Raw genomic sequence first — 18,919 nt, forward strand, 5'->3', positions numbered from 1 at the left:
GAAATGTACAAGGTTTTACTATCATACATGTACGTAGGTATCAAAGGACAAAGTCAAGGTCAAAGTGATCTGACTTTGGGATATGATGGGTCCAAAATGAGTTTGATAACCCAAAAATTAAAGCACAAACTTTATGAAACGGGCAAAAATTGGATAAAGTCAACTGTCATAATCATTTCAGATTGTATGATTTAACCTTTTCTTTGGGTACTAAAAGAAAAGTATAGTGTTTTATTCATGCTTCCATCTGTTTTATTAGTATGCAATGTCTTAGGCAGAGATATATAAAAAAAAATTGCTATACATATTTATAATGTGATAAATAAACAAACAAACAATAACCAAAGTTAGGCATTGGTTTTTAAGCATTGAAAGAAAGTCATTTTGCTAGATAACTTAAGACTTATTGTTTTAAACACTTTAAAATATATTAGGTAAAGCACTGTCTATAACTTGGACAAAATTCAGATATAAGCCAAAATCTGCTTTTTACCCCTATGTTCTATTTTTAGTCATGTCGGCCATGTTGATTGGTAGGCGGGGTCCTCGGACACAATTTTACCCCATGTCAGATTTGCTCTAAATGATTTAGTTTCAGAGTTCACAAATGTTATTTAATCATTTCTACAGCACTTGTCTTGGCACACAGGGTTATTCTAAGAAGTAGAAGCTGACTTGGCTGCTTTTAATACACCAGACTGTACTAAAGTAATCCTTATCCATGTAACAATTTGTGTAAATGTTAATCATAACACTTAGAAGGCTGTGAACTGTCGTTGAGTCAATGTTTTTCTGCTGTCAGTTTGGCTGTAGGTCCTTATAACCGCATTAGAATGTGAAATAGCTAGTATTTCTTTGCTGAATTGAAAGTTTTTTAATGTTTATTTGGCATCAAAACCTTCTGATCGATTTTTTAACAAAAACAAAGCACTTTTCTATCAAAGCTGGTATTTACTTTTACTCATCCTTGGCGTGTGACTTAGACAGAAGCAATATGATTATCGAGTATTTAATATACTGTCACTTGTTTATTGTTCAATCAAACAATTATAACTTGTTTATAATGTTAATTAGCCACCGGCCTGGTCAATATATAAACATGTTGAGTAACCATTAAATCAATGTCAGTTATACCGGATACTCTTGATACACTCCGGCTTTTATGTATTTAATGATAAAATTTGTAAAATCGCAGTAATAAATGGCGCCGGAAAATGTTCTTTCATGATATATTTTATACGTTGTTTTTTCTCTCTCTTCAACCGGAGGATGAGAGGAGACCCCTGAAACCGAGATTATTGTACTACCGTCAGGAGGTTCACATACATGTATGGATCTCCCGCATTGTCTGGGGAATCCCGTAGGAGAGCATACAGGTAACGTAAACATACAAAATGGCTGACAGTTCAAAGTATGCATAATTTATAGAGGTCAAACCTAATACCATTTACAAATGTAAATATTGAAAAGATTGTGATATTCTTAACAATACGAATTCTTTTGTTTCATAAATAAATGTAAAAAAAACCAACAATCACCTCGAAATAAATATCGGACCCTCTAAATTTTCTATGATTAAACGTAGAAACTGCTGTCTCGTGTAGTATTGATTTTATCTTCCGCGCAGGGCAGATCTGCGAAGTAGTGTTTGTGATACCCATTTTCAAAATGAAGTTGAATTCATTTGAATTGTTGGTGAACATTCAGTCCATTTTCATTCAAGCTGCTGTAAGCTTATCAAAAAAGTAGTAACTCAAAATTTCAAAAGTATTTTCCTATAATTAGTATTCAAACACTAGTACTACATTATCTAGGAGTAGAACACACATCCTATAGTAAGATAGTCTGTCCAACATCCGGTTTGAGGCTGATGCCATAGGAAAGTATATTGCTATAGCAAGCTATAGCAAACTTTCCAAAAAACCAACATGATAAGTAAACCACTTATTTATTCATTCAACCTTTTCTCACTAATAGCTATAGACATTCCTATTTATTATATTGGTTTTTCCAATATCCAATAAACATCCATTGAAACAGGCAGAGTCTGCCAATATGAAAAAAACTAAAATTTCATCCTTTTACCATTTTTTTTAGCTGTAAATGTAAGTTGTTGTATTTCAGTTGTAAATAGTAAAAAATAATCTGTTAGACATTGTGTCAGAACAGAACTTTTACTAAAGCCAAAACAAAAATAATTGTATTTAGGGTTTACCTATAGCTCCCTACAAGTATCCTAGTCATATAAGCCTCAAAATGCCTACCATGAAATTTTTATTAGCAAGTTTGAAAGTGAATCCTGAATTTTTGCAGGTGTATCCCATATACAATGTACATGTATACCACAAGTAAAAAAAAAGCAAAATAAAAAGAAATTTCTACCTACCTACCTACCTATCTACCATGGGTTTTTTTTTCTAAAGGAGGAAACCCTATCCACACATATTTCTTGTTTGGCCTCAGGTATGAAATGTTGACAAAAAAAAAATAAGTGTGCCATGGTCTCTTTCAGTTTCAAATAAACATATATGAGCTGTGTGCATCATGTCTAATTTATGAGTTAACAGAATTGTAGAATATCGATAGGAGCACCTATGAGCACAAAGAAAGATGACCCCAATTTTATCCATTTTCTCATTAATACTGATAGACTAACTCAAGATATGTCTTCATCCTTCTAACTTTAGGACATTTAGGTTTAGGTCTTTTGAGTCATGGTCATGATGGTACAAAGATAAGAAGGTCTTTGCAGGGGGGGGGGGGGGGTACCTTTTTTTTTTTTAAGACCATTTTTCTCTATTCTTAAGTTATTTTGCCAATTAATAAGTATATGAATGATGCAAATAAAAGAAATCAAGCCTTATTAGCTCATCATCAGTATACCAAAAGAAAAAAAAAAGAGATATTATACTATTTCAAGAGTAAAAAACAGTGCACACAGAAACACCGCAAAAATTTGATCGCACACAAAATCCCCCATGGGGATTTTCAAAAGTTGGCAGGACTGCGGTCCAACCTAAAATTCAATAATATCTGCTCCTGGGCCCCTGTAAGTCGTTGCAAATTGTGATCGTATGATAAATTGATTAAAATTAAAATGCCGACTGACAGATTCTATTTACAAATTAATTAATTTTGAGGATCGTCATGACCTATCAGATAAGCAGATTACCTGTAACAACAAATTATGACACCTGTTGTGACCTTTGATTAGCTTCGGGTCGTAAACTTGTCATGAATATGTCACCTGGTAAAATTATAGATTTTTAGAAATTGATCAGAAAAAATTCAAAATTGGTAACCAAAAAATTTTCGGGCAGATTTTGACTTGTTTTAGGATCCTGATATCGGCATTCGGGTTGAGGCATGAAAATTGAGATGATACAGCCAAAATCGGGATAGTTGGCAGGTCTGGGACCCTCACATTTAAGCTGAAAATGCACATATACATTACAAACATATATATATATGTCTAAATTTAAAACAACGTTCAAACCTATGATTGCGTTGGATAAAAACCTCAATTTTTATACGTGTGCATGCAAAACAAATTTCTTGGTAGAGGGGTCTAAATACAGCACAAACAACATTTTCCAAAAGACCAACAAAGTGAAAAAGTATATTTAAACAAAACGCATTTGACTAATATATAGTGCTTATATCAATCTTTCATGTTGTGGCAGGTCAAAGGCCCCTACATGTACACGGAAAATGTTAATTTAGTCTTTTTCCCCTGTTAACCAAATACTAATTTTGCAGAAGATGGAACACGTACTGCAATGCTGCACATGGCAATCAGCTAAAGATGCTGCCTGAGACATTAAAACTTTTCCAGTTGCAGAGGTTGGTTTGTACTCCGGTAAATTTTGTGTAATCCCTTTTGGAATTTTGTGAATGAAGTGATTTTTGGATTTGGTCACCCACTGACTGACTGAGCCAACAAGGGTGGCCAAAATCAGAAATATGCTGTGTACAAATATGGTCTAATCATATGTTTTGTACCGTACGTCATATAAATTGGTACTATGCATGCTTTTTCAACGGAAATTGTGACGTCACAATGATTAATTGCCTTCTTAATATTAGGATAATTCCAAAAGGAGGGCAGGAATGCCCTTTACCGCCAGGCGTCAAACGGACATTTTCGGCTACCGTTAGCGTCAATTTGGTTAAAATTTTCGTCAAAATATCCATATTGTATTCATCAGAAATATCTATCCATTGCCAATATTATTTTTGGAAAGAATTTATCGTGATTTGTCAAAATCAGTTGATTTTTTCATCATAAAGAAAACACACATTTTATTGTCATGCACCAAAAATTACCATTAACATCATTTGGTAAGATTTTTTTACCGTTATTCGTCATGAAGGTACCATTAGGCATTCATGTCATTACGACCCTCCAACAGTCAACACTGCCAACAGGTATTAAATTTTGTAGTTTCAACAGAACCAACAAAGCCATTTTTGTCAAACAATTATGATGGACCTTAAGGGATAGTCATCTGTTCTGTTGTAGTGTCATTCCCCCGCTATAGCCGAGACTAGTCTCAGACTTAGTCCAAATAATTATGACGTCTTGGAAGGCTATTATATTTTTTTCTTTGACACCTTACATCGACGTAAGGCGTCAAAAAAAATATAATAGCCTTTCAAGACGTCATTATTATTTGGACTAGTCTCAGACTATGAAAACATGTATATGATATGATGTAAATTATGAAATGATCTTTCCCTCCCCCTTTTTACGATCGGTCATTTTTTTTTTGATTTGCTTCATTAGATTTACAGTTATCCGTTTGTTTGTTGTTGAAGTCTGTCATTGCAGATACTTCACATGTACTAACCAACAGTTCAGAGTCAACACCTTCAGCAACATCGTTGGCTTGCCTAGCAATCAAGGGAGGTAACCGACCAAGATTTGCGTTTTTACCCAAAACAACAACGTACAATAAGTCATAAAAAAAAATGAATTAACATTGCATTTATTCTTTTTTTTTTTTGGTTATCTTTCTCTAGGTACTGTACATAAAATCGAAATATCGATAAAAATCGCAATCGACAATCATTTGTTGCATCTCAACATTTACACTGCATAAGTAGATAAAGTAAGTAAGTAAGTAAAACTTTATTTTGATTCGTTCGGCATATTGACAAACATACAAACATAAGCTCTAATGAGCTTTTCACCGAATATAAAAACATATGCAATAACAAATAAAACAAGGCATGCAGCATGCAAATAAATAATAAAAAACAGCACCACATTTTAATAACTCTAGCATATACATGTATCTTGCTAAATGCCAAAACATATATATGAAGTACTAATACAGGAATAATTTTTAAAAATTTGCATAAAATAATGAAGTGCAACCAGTGGCGGATTTACCGGGGGGGCACAGGGGGCACGTGCCCCCCCCCAGTCGGGGTCACTAAAATAATTTTCTAACATAGTTTTATTGTTACTGTATCTGCTTATCTAGATCGAAATTGGTCGTTAATTAACCCCAGCTTCAACATGCGTGATTTATGACAACTTATCAAAGGGTGTGTAAATATTGACACCTTTGTGTAATGTCTATATCCAAAAGCATTTATGTAAATTACATGTACATGCACATGCTGATTGGAATTAATATTTTTAATATTTTAATATATTTATTGGTTTTTAATAAATATTACAGGATCAAGATCGAATAACAAGTGAAATCTTCAGATCAGGAAAGAAATCACCAACTAAAATCGTTCTTAAAAGAACATGTAAAAATAGATGTTAAGTGTCAAGAATGTTAGTATCAATATGAGATACGTCTTTATTACCACAGCACTCACATTGTATACGATTTCTGGGGAATGTGTCTTTCTCAGAACAGTCTTTTTCGGACTTTATTAAACAACAAACGATTTTTTTCAATGCATACAGCATTTTTTTAAACTGAATGTCGTGTTTCTTTTCCCCTTACTTTTTTTTATGGAAACCAACGATTTGTCTTTAAAAAAACCTTTCCCCGCCACAAAACATGAAAGGTCTGTGCCTTATATATAATCATTAATAACATGATATTGTTTTTTTAGAAAACCTACTTATAGTACAGTAATATGTGTATATTTTTTCTTGTTTCAATTACCATGTATGAGGATATGAATAGGTTACCGTGAATGAGGGTATGAATGGTTTACCGTGAACGAAGGTATGAACGGGATTTACAGATTAGAGAATAATGGTCAAAAAGTAAAGACTAGAAAAAAATGGGTCCAAAAAATGTAGAAAACAGATTAAATGTGTGATGAACAATCTGATGAGTTGAGTCTTTTTTAACTGATTTTTATAGTTTGTTCTTATGTTATACTGTTACACCACTGTCCCAGGTTAGGGGAAGGGTTGAGGCTCACAAACCTGTTTAACGCCGCCTAATTCTTTATGTGCTTGTCCTCAGTCAAGAGCCCGTAGTTCAGTGGTTGTCGTTGGTTCATGTCTGTCATATTTTTTTTCGTAAATTGTTTTGTTATGAATATGGCCTTTGGTTTTCTCAATTGAATTGTTTCATATTGTTGCCTATAATTGCTTAAAAATAATGAAAAGATATAGAAATGAAGACCCGACCCCCCCCCCCCCCCCCCCACATACACACACACGACCACCATCATCCCCAATACGTGACACCATCACCCCCAATACGTGACACCATCACCACCCACACTCGCATATATACATATCTAAACAAATCTTTAATTTTGGTTTTTTGGTGCCCCCCCAGACATCGAGGTTCTGGATCCGCCCCTGGCAACAAACATTAAATATGATCTTGAAATAAAGCGATTTCTACCGATTATTTATGAAGATCCTGAAATATTTCGGAGGTTATGAAATATTTCAGGAGCTCTTCAAATACGATAATTTTGACTAAATCCACGGGAAGGTCTAAAAACAGGACAGATAAAACCAGGACAGTTATTTTCGATACGTTTTCATCTGTAACTTTTGTTTTAACCAACATATTGTTAAAATTTAAATTGTATAATAAAGAACAGGGTATATACTTACATTATTTGTAAAAATATTTAAAATAAAAAATTAATAAGTTAAAAAAAATCTGCCAGGACAGTTAAATTTTAAGAAAAAAATGACTGAAATTGCCGAGAAAAATTTACTTATAATTGAAATAATTTCTCCAAAACAACTGTCTGGCATAATATTTTTGTACGATTATAAAGTTTAGGGAATACTCATTCTAAAAATCTAGAATTTAATATTTTTTTCGATTTTTAAAGGTAAAAAAATCTGCCAGGACAGTAGCCTATTACGTTAGAAATTTTGTTGAAATCAGCTCAAAATCAAAATATAAAGTTAAATATCTTCTTCAAAATGAATGTCTGGTAAGCAAATTTTGGTTCATTGGAAAGTTTGAAATATAAGCTTTAAGAAAATATAAAAAAATATGGACTTTTATTTCATTAACACAAAAAAAATCTGCCAGGACAGTAGCCTTTTGCGTCAGAAAATTTTGTTGAAATTTGCTTAAAATCAATAGATAAATTTGAATATTTTGTTCAAATGCATGTCTGGCAAGAAAATGTGTGTTCATTGGAAAGTTTGTATTATCAGCTTTATGAAAATATAAAATTTTATGAACTTTTATTTTGTAAACATAAAAAAAATCTGCCAGGACAGTAGCCAACTATGTTAAATGTTTGAATAAATGGCGGAAATCAACGTAATTTTTTAATTAAAAATGAAATAGTATTTTTATTACCATTGTCTTGCATACTTTTTTGATATTATTAGGACCAAATCATTCAAAAAATCTATAAATTTATTTTTTAATCATTTCTCTAAGTAAAAAAAATCTGCCAGGACAGTACTATATCATATTGGAACTAGTGAAGAAATTTGTTTCAAATTTAAGATAATTTTCAAAGAATGATTTTTTTATTTTATTCAATTGAAAGTTTGCAGTTTAAGCTTTATCATTGTTAGAATCATTAAAGTGAATATATTTAGAAAACATAATTATTGGTGTGTTCATTAAAACATTGTTTACTTATTTTGTTATGTTGATTAATTTGATCTCTTTTCAGTTTATTAAAGGCAGCAGACAGGTCATTGAACGGGCATGGGCTTATATTATATTAATCAAAAACATTTCATACACATGCATATATATAAATCATCATACAATACAAAAAAAAAAACCACACGTGTTAAAAACTGCAAAATCTGTTTTTTATATCGGAAGACAAGTAAAATATTAACAAATTAAGTCAGGTAAATTATGTTTTGACAGTAATAAAAACTTCAAAGTCACTGATTGGTGTCAAATCCTTCAAAAGGTATTTATTTTCACTAATTAGTAATGTGTTTAGAGCACAGGAATGTGTCGCCTTCTTTCATCCCGTACACAAAACGTGTTTCCAAATGTTGCATTTCTTAACTCCTTTCTGCCATTCACACCCTAACATGTCTTCTACTGAATCACATTTGCCACACTCACAATTACATTCCACCACACTAGTTTTATATTTCGGTTTACCTTCCATGCTAATTTTTTTCTTTGGAAATGGAATAAATTCACCTTTTTCCAAACAAATCACAAGATGTTCTCTAACTTGAAAGTTCAGTGTCAAATTCTACATGTATCCCACCTGAAAAAACTTGTAAAACAAAATTCTACAACATTTGCAATTGCGAACAACCCACAATCTATGGAATTGGTTTGTTTCTGAACTTCTGGTATCTTGACCAACAGACGTTTTCATCATGTGAAAGTTATATTTCTGAAGATGTTGTTAGTATATTCTGAGACTACTATAACACGTACTCTTAGATGCTTGCGGTAAAATTGAGATCTAATCAAATTTAACTTGTAAATATACAATCAAATAGTGTTTCGAATAGTTTTTTTTTCAACTATATTCTTAATAAATAATTATAACTTAAAAACGTGACAATAAATATCTTCTCATAGGTATTCATTACAACACGCTCGTTTACGGTTGACATAACAGAATACACAAATACACAAATTCAATAACTTGTCGTAAATTTTGGCACGTGCCAACCAAATATTTAGCTATAGGACGACTGTTGGGCAGATTTTTGAGTTATTAATCTATTATAAAATGAATATTTTTATCTTTTCGTAAAATTTATTGTTCAAACTTTGCAACGAATAACAAAAATGATAATAATCTATTCAACTTTCTATTTCGATTTGAAACAAATTTCTCCACAAGTTAATTAAGACATAATAAGTTACTGTCCTTGCAGATTTTTGTTTACTTTAAAAATGAAAATTGTTCAATTTCTTTATTTTATTTGATAATTGGGTCTGTTACTTTATAACAGTAACAAAATAGTATGCCAGACAATCGCAATACAGAAACTATTTCATTTATAGTTAGAAATTGCGTTGTTAATTTCCGCCATTTAAACAGAAATTTAACGGAGTAGGCTACTGTCCTGGCAGATTTTTTTTCTGTTAATAAAATAAAAGTTCATATAATTATATATTTTCATAAAGCTTATATTCTAAACTTTCCAATGAACCAAAATTTGCTTACCAGACATTCATTTTGAAGAAGATATTTAACTTTATATTTTGATTTTGAGCTGATTTCAACAAAATTTCTAACGTAATAGGCTACTGTCCTGGCAGATTTTTTTACCTTTAAAAATCGAAAAAAATATTAAATTCTAGATTTTTAGAATGAGTATTCCCTAAACTTTATAATCGTACAAAAATATTATGCCAGACAGTTGTTTTGGAGAAATTATTTCAATTATAAGTAAATTTTTCTCGGCAATTTCAGTCATTTTTTTCTTAAAATTTAACTGTCCTGGCAGATTTTTTTTAACTTATTAATTTTTTATTTTAAATATTTTTACAAATAATGTAAGTATATACCCTGTTCTTTATTATACAATTTAAATTTTAACAATATGTTGGTTAAAACAAAAGTTACAGATGAAAACGTATCGAAAATAACTGTCCTGGTTTTATCTGTCCTGTTTTTAGACCTTCCCTAAATCCACACCTCATAATATGATCATAATATTCTACATGTAGTGTTTGGTCATACCAGATATGAGAAACAGCCTTAGCCAAAATTAAACTAAGATACACACATTTGCATTCTTGTAAAAAGTAAAATAACAAAAAACCCGAACTCAAAGGGAACTTTAAAACAGAAAGTCCTTTATACTTGCAGCACAATATTTTATCATGTTTATAGGGTATTAAAGCTGTTGATGACAGGATCCCAAAATGAACTATTTTGACAGTTTTTGTAGTTTTCCACCAAATGCAAGTAATTTGAAGTCCTTATGCAAGTATGCAATTAAGACACAATTCAAAAATATAGATACTGGTGGTTGATAGTCTGATATGAACATTTGAAGTATGTTAATTGGCAGATTTAAATTTTGATTTGATCTCCGAATTCAGGGGGCCTTAAGTGGCCTTATCATATCAGCAAACAAAAGTTTTCCTATTTAATTTAATGGTCGTTTGGTAAATCTGAATGCAAATATATTTGTTGCAACTCATTTAAATAGATATAAGAAGATGTGGTATGAGTGCCAATGAGACAACTCTCCATCCAAGTCAAAATTTATAAAAGTAAACCATTATAGGTCACAGTACGGTCTTCAACACGGAGCCTTGGCTCACACCGAACAGTAAGCTATAAAGGGCCCCAAAAAATTACTAGTGTAAAACCATTCAAACGGGAAAACCAACGGTCTAATCTATATAAAAAACGAGAAACGAGAAACACTTATGAACCACATCAACAAACGACAACAACTGAACATCAGATTCCTGACTTAGGACAGGTGCAAAAAAATGCAGCGGGTTTAAACGTTTTAATGGTACCAAACCTTCACCCTTTTTCTGAAACAATAGTGTAACATCACAACATAGAAAAACACACTATAAAATATCAACTGAAATAGCTTAACTCAATCAAAGGACATATTAACACCATTGAACATACACTGAACACATAAATTTGACCTATGACACAATGTAAATACAAAATAAATAAACTAAGGGAAGAATAATAAAAGTAACATGTTATATAGGTAAGAAATGTAAAACAATTAAAGAAAAACAATATGCTCGAACAAAAATACCTTCTTCTCTAATGAGAAAGGTAAATATGCTAGATATACTTACTGGAGGTGTGGTGAGATGATTGAAGCTGTTAATTTTCTCCGGCTTGCATGATAATATTTATGTACGTTTCGGAAATAAACTTATCGACAGGTTGTAGGTATTCCTATGGGCACCAATTGCGCCCCTTTGATAGCAGACTTGTTCTTGTACTCTTATGAATCGCATAGTTTGGCCAAATTCATTAAAGACCCTTCTAAATTGCATTTAATGGATAAATTCAACAACACTTATCTTGATGATATTTTTTCGTTAAATCATCAAGAATTTTCTAAATATACTGCCGAAATTTACCCAAAGGAACTTACTTTAAATAAATCAAATATAAACGGTAATAACTGTCCTTTCCTAGATTTAGATATTTCAGTTCTACACTGAAAACTCTACACTAAAATTTACGACAAAAGGGACGATTTTTCGTTCCCTATTGTTAATTTTCCTTTTTTGGGCTGTGATGTTCCTTTGGCACCATCTTACGGTGTTTATGTACCACTCGTTCGCTATGCCCGTGTCTGTTGTGGCGTTTTAGATTTCAATGAACGTAATCTATGTATTACTGGTAAATTATTAAGTTAGGGATTTCGTTACCAGTACTATAATTACTTAAAACCTTTACTAGATTCTTCCATAAATATAAAGATTTGGTTTAGAAGTTTGGTTGTACATGTAGAAAACTTATTTCAAACGGGATAGCACATCCTAATTTTTACGGAGATGTTGTTTACCGAGTCCTAAAATTTAGATACGATCCGGGTAAACTTATCGATCCTTAAAATAAACTTATTCTAACAGGTTACCAATTCAACACTATAATTAGATTTTTATTGGTATGAATATTGATTTCGTTATCAGTAAATTAGAATAAAACTAAATATCATTTGTATATACATTTGCACATTCATGGCTCTACAATCTGTCGATACCTGTATCTTGGCATTGCACTAGGTCGTGTTTTTCTCTGACTGTTAATGACGTCTTTATACTAAATCCATTGGATGTTGGATCTAACTGATTGATATTTTAGTCTTAGGTGCATGATTTTTTTTATTAGTTGTTATTGGCTTTGTACTAGCTGTCAGTAACTGCAATTACTCTCAGATCTGTACTTAAGTGTCTTTTTGCTGTGGGGGTGTATAAGTACGCTGCCACGTCCACTCTGTGTTTTTGTTAGATGTATTTCTGCTTTGTATCGACCTGATGAGTTAAGCCCTTTCCAAGTGATTTTTATAGTTTGATCTTATGTTGTACTGTTACACCACTGTCCCATGTTAGGGGAGGGTTGGCGCGCCTTCAAATTAGTTTAACCTAGCCACATTCTGTATGTGCCTGTCCCAAGTCAGGAGCCTGTAATTCATGGGTTGTCGTTTGTTGCTGTATATCATATTTGTTCTTCGTTCAATATTTTAGTTTTCTCGTTTGAATTGTTTTACATTTGTCATTTCGTGGCCTTTTATAGCTGACTATGCGGTGTGGGTTTTAGTTATTGTTGAAGGCCGTACGGTAACCTATAGTTGTAAATTTCTGTGTCATTTGGTCTCTTGTGGAGAGTTTTCTCATTGGCAATCATACCACATCTTCTTATTTTCAAAATTATCATATCATGTCCATTATAAATACACATTTACGTCCAGTCGGAAAAGTGGGTGGGGGTTATGCCCAATGTGACGTTAAGGGAAAGTTGAAAGCTTTTTGCAAGTTTAGGTAACATTGCAACAACTCTTTTAGTGGACAGTAGTTGGTCTGGTGCATGGCCTGACGAAGAAAATGTTCCTTCTCCCTTAACCAACAGAGGCTGATTTTTCAGTGTCAACTTGATCCACATTCCCTCAGTTGATCCACTTGCAGAACATACCTATCTTTTATAGTGTGTCTTTCTATGTTGTAATCTTACACTATTGTTTCAGGTAGGATGAAGGTTGGCGCCTGTTAAAACGTTTAAACCCGCTGCATTTGTTTGCACCTGTCCTAAGTCAGGAACAGATGGTGGTCGGATGCGGCCATTTCGCGTTTTCGCGTTTTCTCCTTTAACTTTCAGGCGAAATCGAGATTTTGAGAAATCGGGAAATCGAGGAATCGAGAAATCAGGAAATCGAGAAATCGAGAAATAGAGAAATCGGGAAATCGGGAAATCGGGAAATCGAGAAATCGAGAAATCAAGAAAGCGAAAACGCGAAAACGGGAAATAGATTTCTCGATTTCGCGTTTTCGCTTTCTCGATTTCTCGATTTCCCGATTTCTCGATTTCTCTATTTCCCTTTCTCGATTTCTCGATTTCCCGATTTCCCAATTTCTCTATTTCTCAATTTCTCTATTTCTCGATTTCCCGATTTCTTGATTTCCAGATTTCGCGTTTGCAAAGTGAAGGGAGAAAATGCGAAAACGCGAAAAGGCGAAATGGCCGCATCCGGCCACCATAGGAACCTGATGTTCAGTGGTTGTCGTTGGTTGATGTGGCTCATAAGTGTTTCTCGTTTCTCGTTTTTTTTTTTATATAGGTTAGACCGTTGGTTTTCTGTTTGAATGGTTTTACACTAGTCATTTTTGGGGCCCTTTATAGCTTAGAATAGACACGAAATGTAAGCAATTATAGGCCACCATGAGGCCTTCAACAATGAGTGAAACCCATACCACATATTGTGCTATAAAAGGAACCGACATGACAAAATGCGAAACCATTTAAACGAGAAAACACAACTACATGTTCAAGGCTAAAGCAATTAACGATTAACAAATATTGGGCGGCACACAGCTAGAACCAAAGAACCATCACAAAATTGCAAGCTCCTGACTTTCATAAAGAATGTGGCAGGGTTAAACATGTTGGTGAGCGGTTAACCATGCGGGATTCATAACCTTAGATATAAGTGTTAACATCACAACAAAAGAATACACTGTAAAAATCAATTTGAAAGGGCTTGACTTATCAGATCGCCACGACACTCTAAAAACCCCAAAAAAAACCAACTAACAAAAAGACAAAAGACATTAAATTACCGGCGATCTTAGAGTTTAGTCACAGTGACGAATATCTAGTTCGAAGGCAATAACAACTGAATAGATAAAATATGTCTTCTAATTCTATATATTGTGTAAGCAAGTTTAAACAAGTAACACTCAATTAATCTTAATATAATAAAAAAAAAAAAAAGAGAAAAACCGCATGCCAACGGCTAATTCACATTGCTTAACATAGAAAAGGTGCTCTATGACTCAGTACACTTTAAGCTTATAATGTGAGGAATTGGCCTTTATATTTGGTGGTATGGTTGAACTACAATATCATCATTAAGAGGACTGTTAAAAATAATAAATGACATCGAATGACAAACATGGAATTTTACTTTCATGGTGACAATATGTGCGAAGTACTGTACCAAGCGCGACAGGTTTACTATAATGTAAGTATATTTCTGTATCAAGCTGTATATATATACGACAGTCAGATCGTACCAGCATGGTTAGTAATGCAAAAACCTCATGTTACTTCGCGGAATAGGCGATCTAGTTTTCACAAGTAGCATCACTTTTAAACGACAAATGGCTCTTTACTGTATTGTGGTCCTTGGCAATGTGTTTAAATTAAAAAAAAAAAAACCCTATCATCGAGAACAAACCTTACTCCCTACAAAAAACAATAGAACCAAAAATTTATTTTAAGGAAAATTAAGGATACTAACGCTTGATCAGTAAATGAAAATATATTTTGTGAAGTGTTAGTAAGCATCGCGACCCCCGAAAAAATGAAATGAATTATAAAAAACATCATCTAGTTTAAAGATAAATAAGGGATATAACTCTTGTACGGTAAACGCTACCTTCAAAACTCAAATGGACAAATACTTGTTTTGATAACACGGTGTCAACTACAAAAAAGATCAATAACTACTTTAATTATCATCCGGAATACAAACAACTTCTAATATTTTTAAGATATTTAAAGGTGTGACTCTTGAACTGGTCAGTTTCTGTTAGCTCCACGGACTTTCAGCTGGATCCATATGAGTTATGATGGTGAACCATTGGCTGAAATAAATGTCAAAAATATCAAAATTGAACTTAACCTGTATTTTATGATTCATTAAATCACGTTTAAACATGAAATCTTTTATAGTCAAATGGTATTTTATTATCACCCCGGAAACAAATAAAAAAATAAAAAAATAATTTGTTAAAGTAAACAAGGGGAATAACTATTGACTATTTAATATTTCATAACGGTCAAAATAGAACTTGACCGGTGTTCAAAATTTCAGTGTAGATGAAAACTAACAGAGAGAGATAGTATAATTTAAATATTAATCAGAAAACATATTAATTTTACATATTTTAGATTTGTTGTAAACAAAATCAAAGTAGATTGTGCTAACTGTATACAAAGCGGTTAAACCCTTTTTTCAGACAAAGCCAATGCCGATCACATTTTAAATGTTTACAAACAAAGTTCTCCATATTTTTCATATGACGTTATAGTTATCAATAATGATGTTTGCGGACACAATAAGATAGCTCTCTATGTCTATAGATTGTTGTGGTAAAACTGGTTAGACAAACAAGAGAACAATAAATTATTTACGATTTATTTTTGCTTTATTTTGAATGCCAGATTTAGTAACGATGTAATAACAAGACAGAAGAAAGAGGCGATAAGAGATTAAGTTTTTAGACAATTAAAATTAATTAAATTAAATAATCTTAAGGGACATTTTTTTATGGGAAATAGTCTTTTATGATAATCCTGTAAGAAAAATAATATCCTATGGGATTTAAATATTTTTTAAATCCTATAGTATTAAAATCCTGTAGGATATTAATGTTATCCCATAGATAAATCTCCCATGGGATAAAATATCCTAAGGGATTTAAATATCCTATAGGATATTGAAAATATCCTACGGGATTATGACTTTATCCTATAGGATTTCAAAAATCCTATGGGAGAAAATAATATTCTATAGGATATTGACACGGATTTCACTCGTAATGCCAAAAAAAATTTAAAATTGTTTTACATATCCCCAGAGGTATATTATTGCCAAGTTTGATGATTCTACCTTAAAAAAATGTGCTTCCAATTTGCACTCACGAGAAGTGCAAATTAATCCGAAAAACTGTTTATCAATAATGATGTTTGCGAACACAATAAGATAGCTGTCTGTGCCTACAAATTTTTGTGGTAAAATTGTTTACATAAACAAGAGAACAACAAATCATTTATGATTTATTTTTGCTTCATTTTGAATGCCAGATTTAGTAACGATGTCATAACAAGGCAGTAGAAAGAGTCTATAAAAGATTAAGTTTTTAGGCAATTAAAAATTAAGTTAGACACCCCGTGATCTGTTTTCCATAAGTTTATAACAATTACATGTTTATATTCAACAAAACTAGGCATTAGCTCATCTTTCACCAAGTTGAACATGCTCTTTTCTATCTGAGTATGGACATCCATCCACCAAGCCTGTCGCCAATTCATCCACCTAAAAGTTGTGTCTTCTTTGTAAGAGAGAGACCGAAGATACCAATTGAGGGATATTCAAGCTCACAAAAACCAACAACGCCAAGGCAAACAAAGAAAAAAAGAACAAACAACTGTCCGCCTAACACAATAGAGAAAACTAAAGGCGGAACAACACGAACCCAACGGGATGATCTCAGATGCCCCGGAAGGGTAAGAGGATCCTGTTCCAAATGTGGCACCCGTCGTGTAAAACTGTAAAGTATCAAATGTTTGATCAGTTTGTATTTTGCATTTAAATTCGGTAAATAATAATCCGATTAGAAGCCCACCAGGGTATCACTATCCCAGTTGCTCACTATTTCCGTATTAGCAGGGAAATACAGATATTGTTTTATTGAAAGCTGTCATTTCCATTTAAGGAATACATCTTCATTGTTCATACCTCTGAAACCTTGTCCGGGTTTGGCTATTTTATTGGTCTTTCCGGTAATATCCGCTCTTCAACGTTTGTATTAGGTTTTGGATTTTCCAAATATTTTGGCCTCAATTATCACTAAAGAGATGTTAATTGTCAAAGAGAGGCGAAAGATACCAAAGGAACATTCAAACTCATCAGTCAAAAAATAAACTGACCACGCCATGGCAAAAAGGAAAAAAGAAAAAGACAAAAAGACAAACAACACTATACAAAACACAACATAGAAAATTAAAGACTGCCAAGTGGTGAAGTTAAAGTCATCCGTTCAAAAATTTTACGGACGCCTTAACGAGTTGGTTGACCATCATGGAATATATATTTTACAGATGACGACGGATAAGTTCCAATTGTCGTAACCACAATCCCGTCATTTTCCTTCAATGGGAACTACCGAATTATACTTATCACCGGGTTTGTACTTACATAAACGAAGAACATAATGGGTGCCACACGTGGAGCAGGATCTGCTTATCCTTCCGGAGCACCAGATATCACCCTCGGTTTTTGGTGGGTATCGTGTTGCTCAGTTTGTTTCTAACTTATGAGTTTAAATATCCCATTGATATTCCCCCCTTCTCTTTTGCAGTATAAATGTTCGCACTTAATATCTTGTCACATGACAGATCATCTTATGAAGTAGTATCCACAATACTTATGATTTATTGGACAAGTTCAATGTCACCCAAGTTTTATTTGTTAACATATGTGTAAAAATGTTATTAATTTTCCTTTTATTACGTATTTGTTTATATAAGGACACGTGTTGACACATTAAAAATAAAAATATATATAAAAACAATCTAACGACTATTATTTTTAAATTAACAAAACCCAAAATTAAGTCTCAAGAAACAATAACTATTTATCAAAAACAAAATGTTATTTGTGTTTGTACAAAGAAAATATGTTTATTATAAAAATGTCCATTATTATTTTGATATGGTAATAGACTCATAACAAGGAAGACGGAAGAGTCCAAATAAATTGGATATTTGTGGTGAAATTCGAACAAAGGTAAACATCCCACGTCATTTCAGTACACATATGTAAATCATATATATGATTTTTATAATAAAAAAAAGATAAAATAAATCAGGAGTATTTTTCTTGAATTGAATTATTTTAATTTATATTAAGAAATAATAATTACTAGAAATTCATCGTTTTTATGCTTATAACTGCTGTCAACAAGTTTAGCGATCAAAACTGCATGACTAATCCCTCATTTTTAAGATTACATTAGAGCTGTGTACTTAGAAGTAGAAGTATTCCCTTTTGGACTACAACAGTTCATCCCCGGTTTAGTTCGGTTCATATTAATCCCAGTACTGCCAAGTTTTCATGAAGCAAATTGTGAGATTTGGCCAAAATTGTAAAGATCACTTGAAGAGAAAAAAACAATAGATCAAAGGAAGATGCCGCAAAATAAGCATGAAAATGCGTGAGTCTCACACTAATTCAATCTTTTCTTTTTTTCTTTTCTGTATATAGCATTTGTGGACTGTTGTTCGTCCTTGCTTCGTTTTCGTTTGACCACGTTGTTATCCGCTTTTCTTTTCTTTTATTCAATCTTGTTATCTTCCACAATTTATTAATTGACATTTCGACATCAATTATCAAATATAATACAACATACTGTATGATTAGGATATAATAATATATTTTTTTTTACGCCAGACGCGCTCCTTCTCCACAAAAAACCCACCATTGATACTCGAATCACAAAAGTTAAAAAATGCCGAAAATAAAATTAATTTGCGTTCATGTGGTTTCCAGCGGCTTTTTAAAAACAAAAAATATGCA

The 18,919-nt window shown here is 32.5% G+C and overlaps 1 protein-coding gene across 1 annotated transcript in view; it reads right to left on the minus strand.

The window, feature by feature from the left end:
• Positions 1–4,923, minus strand: part of LOC127724293 (sphingomyelin phosphodiesterase 2-like) — a 28,888-nt gene extending 23,965 nt beyond the window's left edge. Inside the window, exon 1 of the mRNA XM_052231223.1 lies at positions 4,851–4,923. Within this exon, the coding sequence (XP_052087183.1) occupies positions 4,851–4,882 (32 nt within the window). The 5' untranslated portion in view covers positions 4,883–4,923. The remainder of the gene's footprint in view (positions 1–4,850) is intronic.
• Between the last annotated feature and the right edge of the window lie 13,996 nt (positions 4,924–18,919).

The sequence above is a fragment of the Mytilus californianus genome, unplaced genomic scaffold, assembly GCF_021869535.1.
Source record: "Mytilus californianus isolate M0D057914Y unplaced genomic scaffold, xbMytCali1.0.p SCAF_14, whole genome shotgun sequence".
In the NCBI taxonomy this organism is placed as follows: Eukaryota; Metazoa; Mollusca; class Bivalvia; order Mytilida; family Mytilidae; genus Mytilus; species Mytilus californianus.